This window comes from Megascapheus bottae, chromosome 16, assembly GCF_031878675.1.
Source record: "Megascapheus bottae isolate mThoBot1 chromosome 16, mThoBot2.hap1, whole genome shotgun sequence".
NCBI classification, from domain to species: Eukaryota; Metazoa; Chordata; class Mammalia; order Rodentia; family Geomyidae; genus Megascapheus; species Megascapheus bottae.
Genome location: NC_143524.1, coordinates 48,064,343 through 48,079,441, shown reverse-complemented (window position 1 = coordinate 48,079,441; position 15,099 = coordinate 48,064,343). Strand labels below are relative to the sequence as shown.

The 15,099-nt window shown below is 42.7% G+C and overlaps 1 protein-coding gene across 1 annotated transcript in view; it reads left to right on the top strand.

Annotated features, from left to right (window-relative positions):
* Window positions 1–15,099, top strand: part of Tenm4 (teneurin transmembrane protein 4) — a 716,831-nt gene that overhangs the window by 425,140 nt on the left and 276,592 nt on the right. Inside the window, exon 7 of the mRNA XM_090348503.1 lies at window positions 8,432–8,641. Within this exon, the coding sequence (XP_090204629.1) occupies window positions 8,432–8,641 (210 nt within the window). The remainder of the gene's footprint in view (window positions 1–8,431; window positions 8,642–15,099) is intronic.

Here is a 15,099-nt window from a genome sequence, read left to right as displayed (position 1 = left end):
AGGTTTGAACTCAGGGCCTGGGCTCTGTCCTTGATCCTCTCTGTGCTCAAGGCTAGCACTCTACCACTTGAGCCACAAAGCTGCTTCTAGCTTTTTTTATGTTCATGTGGTACTGAGGAATTGAACCCAGGGCTTCATCCCTGCTAGACAGACACTCTACCACTAAGCCACATTCCCAGCCCCATGAAACTCTTTTCTCCAACAAACTACTGAGAAAAAGTGGAAATAGAGCTGTAGCTCAAGTGGTAGTATGCTAGCTTTGAGCAAAAGCAGTTCAGGGACATTGCCAAGGATGAGCCCATGTACACAGACATGCACAAACACACACACAATCAACAAGTGTCCTCATTGAATATGATTGTGAGATAAACAAATAACTAGCAGGCCAACCCCATGTGAAAAACAGACAGAAGGCATGCTTCTTGCTGGAGAGGAGGAAGAGACAAGGCTCCCAGGCTAGCAGGTGAACACAGAGCTCCATTCTCCATGAATGCTTAAAAACATTTGCAAGCCCCTGGGAAATGTATGAGGAGGAAAGTAAAGATCGAATGACTTGAGCCTGAGAAATTTACTGTGTCCTGTTTTCCAGACACCATTTTCCCAGCATAAGTCACAGAGACAGATGGCTAGGGACCTACTTCTGAAAATAACCACTGTGGAGGAGAGTTGACTTAGTGGGAGCTGCCAGGCTAGGGGAGTAAGACCCACAAGATTTACTAGGTTGGGCAGGAGGCTGGTTTAGACTCTAGAGGCAGTTGTCTCTGCTGTCCCCAAAACAGGACCCTCAGGCAGGACCTATCTTCTGGACTGACTTAGGTTTTCATCTCTTTCAAATAGCTTTTCAAATTTGCTTTCTGTAATTTCAAATAGAAAGTGCAGGCCAATATAAGGAAAAAATAAAGTTATTTCATTTACTGCCTTAAGTTAAAGGAGTGTTAGTGGTTTTGAATGGAACGCGTGCGCACACACACACACACGCACACACACACACACACACACACACACACACACACACACACACACACACACACACACACACACACACACACACACTTGAAAGCCAGGAGCAGTTTTCCCACCACTTTATATCATGAATGTTTTTCTTTTGTTTTGTTTTCTTTGTTTTTGTTTTTGCCAGTCCTGGGACTTGAACTCAGGGCCTGAGCACTGTCCTTGGACACTTTTTTCTCAAAGCTAGCACTCTGCAACCTGAACCACAGAGCCACTTCTGGCTTTTTCTGTGTATGTGGTACCAAGGAATCAAACCCAGTGCTCTATGCATGGTCTACCACTAGGCTATGCCCCTGGTCCTATATCATGTACTTTTCATACTCCATTTTCCACATATTATCCTTTCTCTACAAATGTGGCTCATGATATCTCTTCTATGTGAAGTTAGCATTATATTGTTGTGCCTTCATTTATATACTTAGGCATTCACTTCCTAAGGATTTTATCCTTTTCCACTGTTTTAAAACTTTTACCCTTTACTATTACAAATAATGTTGTGGTGAATATACTTAAAAGAATGTTTTTTAAATCAATTTTTGTGTAACTTCCTAAAAATGGGATTTCTCAGTTAAAATTTTTTCGACCTAATTATACTATGAGTGTCAATGCAGAAAACAGTGTTTGTATTAAAGATCAGCTTCTCTTTTACTAGGCACCTATTAGGTGCCAGATATTTTCATACCAACGATTCCATTCTCTCCCATAGTTTTAAACAGTCACCTTTAAAAGTATAAAAAAAAATCATAGTTGGGTGCTGGTGGCTGATGATGGTAATCCTGACTATTCAAGAGATTGAGATCCGAGGATGAAGGTTTTAAAGCCAGGCTAAGCAGAAATGTTGTGAGAATCCATCTCCAATTAAACAGCAAAAGGCTGAACTGGAAATGGTTCAAGTGATAAACAAGTGGATAAGCTAGAACACGGGGCCCTGAGTTCAAGCCATGGTACTGACACACTTGCGTGTGCACACATACACACACATACGCACAACTATTATATGATCATTGTAGGAAAATTTAAAGATATAAAAGCATATTAAAACTTAAAAATTGCCAATAAGAATAACATTTTTAAAGTTGTTTTTCAGTTTTAAATAATCTTTTTTCTAAACATTTATACAAATTTATTCCATCTATGAATATTTAATGAGTATTTACTATGCTGGGAAAATCATAGTTTCCATTGTAACTGAAGACATTTCTATCTACCATTTTCCCCATTGTCTCTTTTGAGCCTCATAACAACCCCTTGAGGCATAGATTGCAGTAACCTTTAATCCAACAGGGATTAAAAACTGACCCTCTACCCAAATCTCTTGGTCCTTTATCCATGGCTACAGGCTATAGCCTGTGATGTAGACCTAAATCTATATTTTAGTGTCCTGAAGTAGAGTAGCAGTGTGCCGAATTATCCAATCAAGACTTTCTACAGAAAATGTAAAAAATCTTTTTTTTCCCCCTCAGAGTTAGAGGTAAAAGTCTTTCCTTCAAAGTCTTTCTAGTAAAAAGTTGCCATTGATTCCCACCAAGGTGTGAGCCACTGAAATTGTTCTTTATACTGATCTAAGGATTCCTTTGTCCTAGATTCTCTTCATATTTCACAGCTGCCCCCTTCACCTCTTCCTCTTGTGTTTTCACCATCAAATTATACATATTGATAATGTGTCAGCTTCATCTCTCAAATGTATTCTGTCTACGACAAAGCTACAGCTAGAGGGATAGCAGAGGGAACCCACACTGGGTGTGCCTTTACTATGAACAAGCAGACTGCTGGACTCTGGGAACTAAGTGCCATGATCCCAAATACTCCTTATTCAATGTAGAATAATATTTGTAAATTAGGACTGCTCCTCAAAACCAGACTGGATGGTCACTCTCAATTTCCAGGTATCCCAGCTCTCTGAAAGCCCTTTACAGGATTAGATCCAATAAATTGCAATAACTAAACCATTTGTAAGCCAGGTTGGGACAAATAGAAACAGTACTCAGTCCCTAGTCAGCTGGATGATCAGTTAAGCATTGGCTACAAATGCAACTCACTGAAATAAAAAGTCGGACAGAATAACTTACAGTGTCATTTCTGCCAGGAGGAAACCTAGCTTTTCTTCAGTTTCTTTTTCCCTATTCAGAACTGAGAAGGATTTTACTTCAATGAAGTGAGTGGCTAGCCTGTGTCAGCACATGAGAAAGAATGCATTTGGTTTTAGGTGGATTGACTGAAGTGATTCCAGAAAGGAGAAAATGAAACACAGCTGGCCTCTGCAGGAAGGATGAATCCATCAAGTCTTGGGTTACCCTGAGAGGAGGTGCCTCTGTTGGGCTGCAGGCTTGGTTTTGTTTCTAGGTGTCATTGATTAATGGATCTGAACTGAGTTAAGCAATTTACATAAAGGCTTCTAAGTTATAGTGCTGCCGATTCAAAGGTTACTAGGAAGCTCTTCTTAAAAAATCCAAGGAATTGCCTAGGAAGAAAGCACTGTTCTTGTAGCTCACGGCTAGAACTGTGTTGCACATGCACTCACATTTTCCCACCTGTGCAAACCATGATTTTCCCCACTTTAGCCTGAATAGGGTTTAACCTCGATCAGTACGATTCCCTGTGAGCATTCAGATGGGTTTCTCAGGACTGCTGAGCAAAGTGTTTACAAGTGCATCTTCTTCATGGTCTTTCTTTGGAGAATAAAAAACCTGTCCATCAGTTAGCACTTCACGACGCTCAGTATCATGTCCTATTACAAAACTATGCTTAGAATCCCAAATGCTGGAAGATTCTTTATGGAATACTGGCTTGCTCTAGTTCTCAGGTAGATTTCAAATGCAAAGGGAAAGTATTATTTGTTCTCACCGAGGTGTGAAGCACTGAAATTATTCTTTCTGTGGGTCTGAAGATTCCCTTGCTCTATTTTATCTCCGTATTTCATAGCTGTACCCCTTACACTGTCCTTTTATCTTTGATATTATCAAGTATTGCACATAGACAAACGTATCGGGTTTCTTCCAAAAATCTCTTCTTTCTCTTCTTTGTATGTCAGATCTACAGCTGGAGGTTGGCAAGGGGAACCCATACTGATTGGCTCTTTACCATGAGCCAGCTGACTGCCGGGGTCTTTGTGAACAGAATGCTCTGAAGCCTAGGGCAGCTCTCTGCTGTGGGTATTCCCACTGCATTTTTCAAGGGAAAAATGGAGGTGACTTCTCCATGTCAGTCAACAATGAAACTGGGTTTCAACCCTTGGTTTGCCCCATAGGGAGGCCATGCTCTTTCTATTTCAGTTGTGCTTTTCTAATGGACCAGACCTTCCCTGTGGTCAGTGTGAAAATCCAAATCAGGGCTGGTAAGTTTTATGGTCACCATTCAACGGTAAGAGCATGGCAGTTAAGGATTCTTATGTCATTCTGATGGCCACAGACACTTTATTTCATTTCTCTGTGCCTGTGTTTCTTGACCTTAAAAGAGGATGAATTTTCCTACCAACTGTATTATTCTAAGAGAGAGATCATGTAAAAGGTATTTGGCTGTTAGCCAGACTTTAACAACTGTCCACTATTATACTAAAAAAGAAAGATAGTTAACAAAGATATGATACAAAAGTATCCTTTAGGAATGAAGATCTTCTCTATGAAGGAAAAGTAAAATAATCTATTTTCTTCTTTAAAATAAATAACCAATGAAAAATTTCATGTGGGAAGAACATGATATTAGAAAGAAATATGGATCGAGGGAAGGGATAGTGCTGGGAGGGATGAAAAGAAGGAGAAAGGGGTCACATTAATTAAGATGCATTGTTGCATGGCAAAATGCTTTGTTGAATGACAGTTCCTTTGTACAAATACTTAACGATAATAAAAATATATTTGAACATTGAAAAAAGATACAGTTAGTGCAGATATGCATAGCCACAGCTAGTATTCTTAGGTGTTTACAGAACAGTTTTAATATGTGATTTGTATTTACTCTTTTATTCCTCAAATGATCCCCCCAAAGAGATTTTTGGTTTTCCTCCTAATCTTCACTTGAAAATGAGAAAAGTCAGCCAGGTGACAAAGGCTCATAATTCTAGCTACATGGTAGGCTGAGACCTGAGAATCCTGATTTGAAGCCAGCTCAGGCGGGAAAGTCCATGAGATGCTTATCTCCAGTGAACCTACAAAATGCCAAAAATGGAGCTGAAGTTCAGTGCTAGCCCTGAACAAAAAAGCTAAGGGACAGAGCCCTGGCATGGGACTTCAAACCTCAGTATTGGCACATGAACGCGCACATGCACACAGAAGGAAGCAAGGCACAAAAGGTAAAATGACTGCACTAGCATGTAGCAAGTAGGAGACTTGGATTTCGAGCAAGACAGTCTGGCTTCAAAGCCCAGACTCTTCATTTGTCCTTTGCTCCTCCTCTGCTTCTGCACATGCTGAATTACAGCAGTGTAACTCAGTATATGTATTTCAGGTGTGTACATCATAAAATATAAACATTTGAAAATTCACAAGTGAAAACAAATATTTCCTAATAGGTTCCTGCATCCTAAGAAATTATTCTTTGCACTCATTCTTGGAGATCTCTGAAATGAATGTCAATGGATGAGAAGATGAGGATTAAACCGTTTTTAATAATGTGTGAACTTCTATAGGAAGGTCTGATACTTACAAAAGGCCTGGCACTTTGTGAGGCACTTTCAGTGTAAATGATGAGTATTCAGAGGCCCCCAGAGGCCTAGAGAGAGGCCTCAGGACTTTTCAACTGGACTTATGGAAAAGGAGGCAGACATGAAGCCTGGGAAAGGAGCTCTCAGGACTGGGCTTCATTCACGATGCCTGAAGTTTATGATGGGATAATATACTTAGTTCTGGAACTCCCTTCTTGGTAAAGCTTGACATCTTTACTCAGGAAGAGGCTGAAACAAACACCCTGGAACAACATATCATATTTCTTAACTTTGGGCTGAAATTCTAACAACTGAGCATGGTATGGTCCTGGTTATCTCAGGCTCATCAAAGGCTCTGATTGGAGATTACAAGATGTCTGGTTAATAGAAGAGGAAATGAGTGTATATTTGTTTAATAAATGCAGCCTGCTAGAAAAAGTCTTGCTAAAACTGGGATCATGGGGGGAGAAAAGGAGTCAGGAATGGGTTTCCGGGGGGATGGTTGTATTTGAGTTAATGAACATCTAGCAATGCACAGGCTCCTACTTACAGAATGTGTTCATATAGAAGAGCTCTCATCCTCAGTAACTATATAAAAGGCAAGGTGCTATGGATTCCACTATTTTAGCTATGTACACCTACGCACACCTTGAAACCCCCATTTTCTCTAACCAAAGGCTGTATTCCCAGAAGATGCCAGAGGATGGCTAAAGATGAACTAAAGCTCCCATCACCCATGCCTTATCTATAACACATAATCTCTTTCTCTTCCCCACTTCTTTCCTAATGAGCTTTCCTAACTCTTTTTAAAAAATGAGCAAAGTTCCAGAGGCTAGAGAATTTATAAATGAGAAACTAGAAGTAATTTTTCCAAGGTCATATAATCTAGGAGGCTAGGCTAAGATGTGAACTCCAGGTCTGTCGAATACCAAAGCCCACTCCAAACATGCACTCTACCCCCATAGAGATACCGTTTACATTTCTGTGGAAGACAGATGCCATGAGTACAGAGGGGTAGATGTGATATCTGAACAGAAGACAGGTTGGCTCATGGGAAGGCATGCCTCAGTCTTATATCCTGGCCAGGCTCTCATGGTGAATTGGGAGTATTGATTTGGACACCTGAAGCATAGCCTGAACAGAAGCCATCCAAAGATTGAACCTTGATAGCTGATACCTGTGCCCCAGTTGTTCCTGTTGAATAATAATAAGAATAATAATAATAAAAGAGCCAGCTAACAGAGGCAGGAAAGGAAGGAGGGAGGGAGAGAAAAAGTGACATTGTCTAAAAATAAATGCACTCATTACCTGACTTATGTAATTGTAAATACTCCATAAGCTTATAATAACTAATTTTTAAAAGAGCCACCTAATTGGTAAACAAAGCAATTAACGGTGTCATTCCCAGTTAAGCTCAGGGAGTTGGTGTTAAGGTCAGAGACCTTCAAAATACCACAAGGTTTTGTGGCCGTGAACTGAGTGGGCTTCTGTTATGTGGACATCTTTTCCTTTGCATCCAACAATCAGCAACTCTCTATCCCCTCTTCCTGTTCGAGCCCTGCCAAATCTTATGACAGCTTGTCTGGATTGCATTATGGTTCCTAAGGTTGTCTCTTTGCAAAGCAGAATGGATATGATTATGTTACCCACCTTCTGTCAGTCAAGACTGGAGAAAATAAGCAGTTGTTGCTGTCAAGTGGATGCCTTGTCTTGTACTGTATACTTTTATTTGTCTTGTGCTTACGTTCTTGTACACGATGTACTGCACATGTGGAAAGCTCAACCACAGACAAGACTGCAAATTGTCTGCCCAAAGGTCATCACCTCCTTCAGAAGACTAGGGAGTTTGTTCATAAAACTATAGAAAGTTGGGCCCTTGGTTCCAAGAGAAAACAGAAACTAGGGTCAGACATGCTGAATTTGGGGATTCACAGAATGGTAGTGCTGTGATATTATAAAATATACCATTTTTCCTTATTAGAACTTAAGGATAGTAGTATGTTTAGATCCATGCAATTAATCTACATAGCAACTATTTCTTTAGTGCATACTATGTACTCTGCACTCTACATTCCGAGGATATTGAATTGTGGAAGACTTCTAAGGGTCTTCCTATCCCCGAGTTTGCCAAGTAGGGCAGTATTGAAGAATCATGAAATCTCAGATTCATAGAAAAGGAAAACATTGGTGTGTTGAAATCTTAGAATGCCAAACATGGAGGGCTGCCTTTAGATCATTCTCTCCAGCTCTTTTTACCTTTTAGGAGGCCCAGGGCTTGTTGCAGGCATGCTGGATTAAAGCCTCACTAATAACATTTCAGTTTAGTGACCTCACAGAATTGCCAGATTTCAGGGGTTCAGTGATCACCCAAGTTTTCACTTTACTGTCCATTTTACTACTGAGGCCAACTGAAGTACAAGGAAAGACAGCAGCTTGATCAATATAGCTCAGTTAGTACTAAAAATCCCAGTTTCTCTCCACAAAACGAAAAGAAACAGGCAAAACACAGAGAATGACCCGTGTGCTTGTGAAGGGCCGAAGGCAAGCTGCACAGACTAATGCACCGGGCCCCTGTTCTTTGAAGGAGTTCAGGGCCAACTTTCTCTGTGGAGACAGACACCAGCTCCACCCCGGGGCACGTGTGCAGTAGATCATGCAGTGTTGGGAATTCCCCCTCTCCTGTTGATGCGTGTTTTATTTTGCCCCTCCCCTTCCCCGTGTGCCTGGAAATTGATTTTCATTATTTTTTTTTCTGTCTGTGTTTGTCTTTGTGGTCCGCAGGTGCTCCCTTGCATTGTTCATCCGCTTCATCAACCCCTATTGAGCAGTCCCCCTCCCCGCCCCCTTCCCCTCCGGCCAATGAGAGCCAGAGGCGGTTGCTAGGCAACGGTGTGGCCCAGCCAACCCCGGACTCAGACTCTGAAGAAGAGTTTGTCCCTAATTCATTCTTAGTTAAAAGTGGCTCTGCCAGCCTGGGGGTCGCAGCAAACGGTAAGTGCCTCTCTTCCTAACTTTGGTGGGGTTTTAAAGTTTTGTTTTGTATCCTTATTATTAAGAATAAGGCTGTGCCCTGCTCAGAGTGCTGGCAGGGTTGGAGAGGTCTGGTGCATGGTGGACTCACAGGGTGAGCTGAGGTCCAGCACACTCCATGGGCTTGGGCAGATTGCTTCTGCTCAAGGGGTTGGGGAAAAAGGTGTCTGCTGTCTCCTTGTCCCCTAACAGAATCAGCAGGCAGATGCACCAAGAGAATTGCATGGACAGACAGCATAAGACAGAAACATCAGGTAGAGAGAGACAAGTAACGATACAGAGACAAAAGACTAAAATGGAAGGAAAAAATATGCAAATAGCGCGAATTGGCTTCCTACTACATGTCAGGGACTGTACCAGGCATTGCCACCTGTTGCTTCATTAGTTGCTCCTCACAGTCCTAGCAAGAGAAATGGTTTATGTGAAGCCCTGTACTGCCTCTGAAAGTTCTGAGTTTTCACACATCCAGCATGAAAACTGCCCCTGAAGTTTCAGCAAGTCCCAGATTCAGCCCAGTCTGGCTGCTACTGGACCCAGTCGATTTCAGCATAGATTTGCCTGGAGAGGAGCTCTATTTTTCTCAGCTCTCTGCTAGCTTTCTTGAGGAAAGGAAGTTTGAAGGTTTTTGTGGAAGAGCCCCAGGCTATCTTTTGCCCTCAAAGTACTATTTGACTTTGGCCCAGATATTTGCCCTCTCTGTTTCCAGAAAAGTCCAGTCCACTTGTTTGCAAGGATGTCCTTCAGAGGACTGAAGCCCTTAAGTAGGAAGGAGAAAGGATTCAGGTTATTTGGGATCATCACCATGGGCCAAGTTTTCCTCATTCAAAGAGGAAAAACATACGACTTTCTTCCCACAAATGAGTCTGTCAAATGTTAATTTATCAACACCTGTATGGTACTGAATTCCAAGCCAGATTCTGGAAACCCAAGCAAAGATTCCAAGAAGCCTAAGGCCAAGTCCATGGGCTCTGGAATCAGACAGTTGATGTAAGATTTTTTTCACTGTGAGTCTTCACGGTAGGTCTCAGTCTCTCCCAGAACTTGTTTCCTCCAGCAGAAAGTGGCAGTCTCATACTGATAAGCCCCTACCATAGTGCTGGCACAGAAGAGAAGTTTAGTAAACATCAGCCATCTCCCTCCAGGGAAACTTGCAGCCCCTCCCCCCAACACACACACACACACACACACACACACACACGCACACACACACGCACACACTGCCTGGCACTAGAAATGTCAGAGCTTTCCTTTCTCTTGGGAACAAATCTCCAGCACTCCAAGGTGATAAGGGAGGAAAGACACCTCCAAGGAAGGTGTTGAGTGAGTGAAAAAGGCCCCAACATGCTGTCTGAGGACATTAGGAAATGTATCCTGCAGGAGAGCTGGCTGCATCTGAGGGAAAAAGAGTCATTTTCCTCTGGTAACCTGGCACAGAAAACATGGACAAAGAACCTGGGGTTCTTAAACCCGTGGATCTGGGTCTCAAACAGTCTGGGAAGGAAATATATTTACTGGGAAACCCAACCAGCAAGACAGACACTTAGATATCTGTATGTATGCATTATGTGGGTGCATAAGGTAGAGGAGAAGAGCAGAGAACGTTCTTTGTTCATTTCTGAGTAAATAAGCCTTGCAGGTAAAAGAGAAGGCAAGAGATTAAAGTCCTTAATCTCTCCCTTTGTTAATTAACTGAGCCAGAGCAATGGTTTTGTTGCTAGTTCCGGGGCAAACAGGAGCTATTGCATTATTGATGTGTATGGAAGCCGGGAACTTGGGCCTGAAGCTGTCTGCTCAATTCTGCTTCTCCTGGTTCCCACTCCCTGGGGGCCTTAGGACACTTTGGATTCCATCCCTGGGCCCTAGAGCCCCATTTTAAAGATTGTTAATAAATGTGTCCTGTGCCTGGAGGGAGTCTGGGTTCTGATTGGTCTGCTGCTCTGGGATTTGTTTCAAGAGAGAACCCCATGTGACTCAAGCCTATAGCTAGACCCTGCTTGCTGCCTTCTTGTCCCCTGAGTCACTAAAAAGGAAGGTCCTTGGTGTACCCAGGGACCTGCTGGTACTGGCCTGGACCTGGCTCTGGTAAGTGATGACAGATGGGCCCCGCTACTTTGTGGACCTGGTATGTGCTTATTGGGTTTCTTTATTTTTTCTTTTCTTTTTAATGAAAAAAAAAGTGAAAGTATTTTAATGGGATTATCTTTATTGTTTTTGCTAATTATAAAAGTAGCAGTGCTTATTAATATTTAGATGGCCCAGAAGGGGAAATTGTAGAACTTTAATGTGATCCCTATCCCAGACCCCAGAGATTGCCACTTTTAACGCTTTGGTGTGTGCTCTTCACAAGTGCTCCTTATTCGTTATTTGGATGAGTAAATAAATGGCCCAATGAGTGAGCAATGCAAACTAGAAAGCATACCAGGCACTAGTGGCTAATGTCTGTAATCTCAAGAGTCTGAGATCTGAGGACCTGATCTTGATTCAAAGCCAGCCTGGGCAAGAAAGTCTACCACCAAAACAAAACAAAAAAACCTGAAAGTCCAGCTATGTATAGCTCAAGTGGCAGAGAGCTGTTCCAGAGTAACAAAACTCAGGAATCACTTCCAGTCCCTGAGTTCAAGCCCCAGGACTGTCAAAAATACAAACAAAACACAACAGTGTAGCTGAGAAAGCAAGGGTTGTAACTCCCTTATGCAGGTGCCCTGGGGCAACCTTCAGCAAGGTCCCCAACCTCTCAGATCAACTGTTGCTCTAGCTGTGAAGCAGGAAATACCTGCCAAATTTATTCTGGATTTTAGAGCTGATACAGCTGGAGCCTGCGGGGGGCGGGGGGGGGGCGGAGAAAGGGGGAGGGTAGTTCAGTGTTAGGGTGCCTGCTTTAGCTTGAGTCGTGGCAGTTCACTCCCTGAGCTGGAAACCGACAGAAAATAACAAAGCCAATAGACTTCCGTAGCTGCACACCCATCCTCTACCACTAATCTAAACTTCAGAGACCACCCTAAACAGATCAATTGCTTGAGGGTTTGTTTCCCAGAGAGTGAATACAGTTTCAATGACAAAGGATCTTTCTGGTTGGCCCCTTTTAGGATTTCTCCTAAGGGTGTTAAAACAGCCCAGGCTGTTTCTGGTGTTTGGAAACAGAGCTTCTTAAAGACTCCTTTCCAGAAGCCCAACCTCCCTGCTCCCTGGAGGCCTCAGCTGTGTCAATTCTAGCCTGGTACCCTGAGTCTGCCAAGCCTGTGGTCTGCCCCTTGAAAATTCCCCTTGTAAAGTGTAAAAGAGAGCACGTGCGGCATAGCAGCACTCAGGGGTGTGGGGTGGGGACTGAAAAAGGGCTTCTCTCTGTCATCCCAACCCTAATCCTCTCCCAAGAGAATGGATCCACCAGTCACTGTTATACATAAAGGAGAGAATTCACCCAAATATCAACCGGTCACAGTCGAGAGGCGGAGGAAGTGGTTGGGATTAGGTACCCCATGGAAACTATTCAGCGTAAATAGTAAATGCTTGATGAATTGATCTAATCCACACTCTGAAGTAAAGAGGCTTTGAACAGGGGGAGGTAGGGGAGATAGTGTTTAAGAGGGTCAAAGATGCTGAGTATCTCAGAGCTAAGGGGTGGTGGGGTAGGTGGGAAAATTTGCATGGAATGAATACGTTCTGTATGCAAGTCTACAGGCATTGTCAAATTGGAACTTCACTTTATCTCATGTCACTCTTTGTTTTGTTTGTTTGTTTTAACTGGTGCTGGGGCTTTAATTCAGGGTCTAGGTACTGTCCCTTAGCTTTTTTATTCAATGCCAGCACTCTACTGCTTCAGCCACACTTGTACTTCTGACTCTTGGTTGGTTAATTGAACTCTTGTGGACTTTCCTGCTTAGGCTTGCTTCTAATCCTGCTCCTCCGACCTCAGCCTCCTGAGTCACTGGGATTACAGATGCAATCCACCTATGTGTATGTGTGGGTTTTATGTGATTCTTGAAGAAACTTGTTATCAGTGCATGGCCCTAGTGCACAGAAAAAAAACAGAACTAAGCCTCTATTGCTCCAAAGCCCCTGTTGTTTTCTTGCTTGCTCTCCTTGCCTTTTCCTTCCCTTCCTTGTCTTTTCTCTTTCATCCTTTCTTTCTTTCTTCTTCTCTCTCTCTCTCTTCCTTTCTTTCCTTCTCTCCTTCTTTTGTTTCCACAAGGAAATTCAGTCTTTTTTTTTTATTCTGCCTTAACAGGAAGCTAGAAAAAGTAGGAATTCCACAAAGAAAAGCTACTTTGAAAATAAGAAGCACCCAATACAAGAGAGGCATGCTATGCCATGGAGTTTTTGTTCTTTGTACCTACCCAGTGTCATAGCCTACTTTACTTCTATTGAACTAGTAGAGGCCCAGAGAGGTTAGTAACTTGCTCTAAATTACTCAACTTCTATGTGATAGAGCTAGATTTGAACTGGAGATTAAATCTAGTGTTCTGTACTATAGCATGGAATCTTTCCAGTATGCTTTTTGTAAGAATTTTAGGGTTTTCAAAGAATCAGCCCATATAACTGAAGCATTATGTTTTGTTGCTGCTTCCTGAAAGCTAAGTCCTAGGTACTGGGCCATCCTTAACCCCTACCCGAATCCCACCCCTTCCTGCCCTGGCCTCAGATAATTTCGCACTGGCCAGTATCACAGTTGTTTGGCAGTTTAATTGACTTTCTCAGGTTTTAAGCAGCAGGGATTATTTTGTTTTGACTTCCAATCCAGTAGAGAAGTGTTTATTTTTCTTTTGGAATGGAAAACACTGCTATGCTCCTTTAAAAATAAAAAAAGTGTTTTCTTAAAATTCAACTTAATTTAGGACCTATCCACAGTCCCTGGTAGAGTCTGCTGGGGTCCTTTCAAGTCAGTTTGTGAATTCAGGAAGCCAGGGATACCCATTTCTTCTTGTTTAGGGAGAGGACCAGGAAGCCTTTTCTGGTCTCCTACCAGAAAACCCATGGGACCTGTATTTGTTGTTCCTTACCAACCACAGTTATTTGGGTCTGCTTGTTTAGCAAGCTTTCAGAGTAAAGGATATGAGGTATATAGAGTTCTCAGGCAATTTTGTTCTTCATTTCTCCCAGCTCCCTTGTATGAAAAAAATTTTTTTCTTTGTTGATAAGTAAATTTTTATTGTACCAACGTCTGGTGGGGAGAGTTCTCCCTGACCTGTTCCCAATGGCCTTTGTGGCCAGAATCCCTTCTGCAATGTCACTTTCTTCTATATAGACTCCTTTTTCCATCAGCCTGGGCTCTGGCTGTACACGTCTGGTTTCCTTAGCCATATGCCCTGTTATCATGTTATCCAAGTTCCCTGATATCATCTTTGGTTACATTATTACTCCAACTTTAACCACAGATAGTGCTCGGCCTCTAACTGCAAAATTGAAAACCAGAATCAAAGTGAAAAATAAGTTGATGTTCCTTCTTTCTCCTTTCGATAAACGCCCCTTTTCCAAAGTGCACAGCCACCATAGGGGATTGGCCGACTCAGCTTTGTATATTTGCCCAGGAGCAGGGTTAGAGTTTGCACCAAGATGCAGGCTTTGGGGCCCCCCCTGTACTGTATTATGGGCTCCCTGGACTAGGTCAGCCCTCACCTGGGCCTCCCACCAGGAGTAGATGATTATGCCTTCTAATTGGGGGCAGTGGGGACACCCTCTCAGGGGTCACTTCTGCTTTATGTAGTTTACAAAGGCCTTTTTCATGCATTACCTCAGGCAAACTCCAGTGACTCTAATTTAATTGCCACATTGGCTTTCTAGGAGGTAAGGCGTCTTCTGACCTTGCAAAATAAACAGGTCACACTTTGAATTAATGCAACTGAACATCCTGAGAGAACTGGGGCCCTCTAATTAGTCACTTGTGTGACTAGATTGTAGACTCTGCAGTTCCTTTCTACTCATTTTCCCAAATACCACTGCATTCAAAGATACAAAAATAACATTTCTGGTGTAGGGCTGCTTGATTGGATCTAGGAATTCCTAGACCACCTTTGATGAAGGCACATTGCCACATGTCCTGGCTTTTTCCATCTAGAAACTAAACCTGATTTTATGCCCATTAAAATGGGAATGATACCAGAGCACATCTCAAAGTATCTGTGGACACTTCAGGGCCCAGATTGTTGAAAAGGTGCCTAAAAAGAGGTCAGAAAGAATTGAGGAGGTGTGTGTGTGTGTGTGTGTGTGTGTGTGTGTGTGTGTTCACACACATGCACAAGTATATGCACAGGAGTGTGTGCACAGCAGTACTGGGGCTTGAGTTTAGGGCCTGGGCATTGTTCCTTAGCCTTTTTGCTCAGGGCTGGCACTCTACCACTTAAGACACTGTTACACTTCTGGGTGTGACTGATCCACTTCTGGGTGTGTGTGTGTGTGTGTGTGTGTGTGTGTGTGTGTGTGTG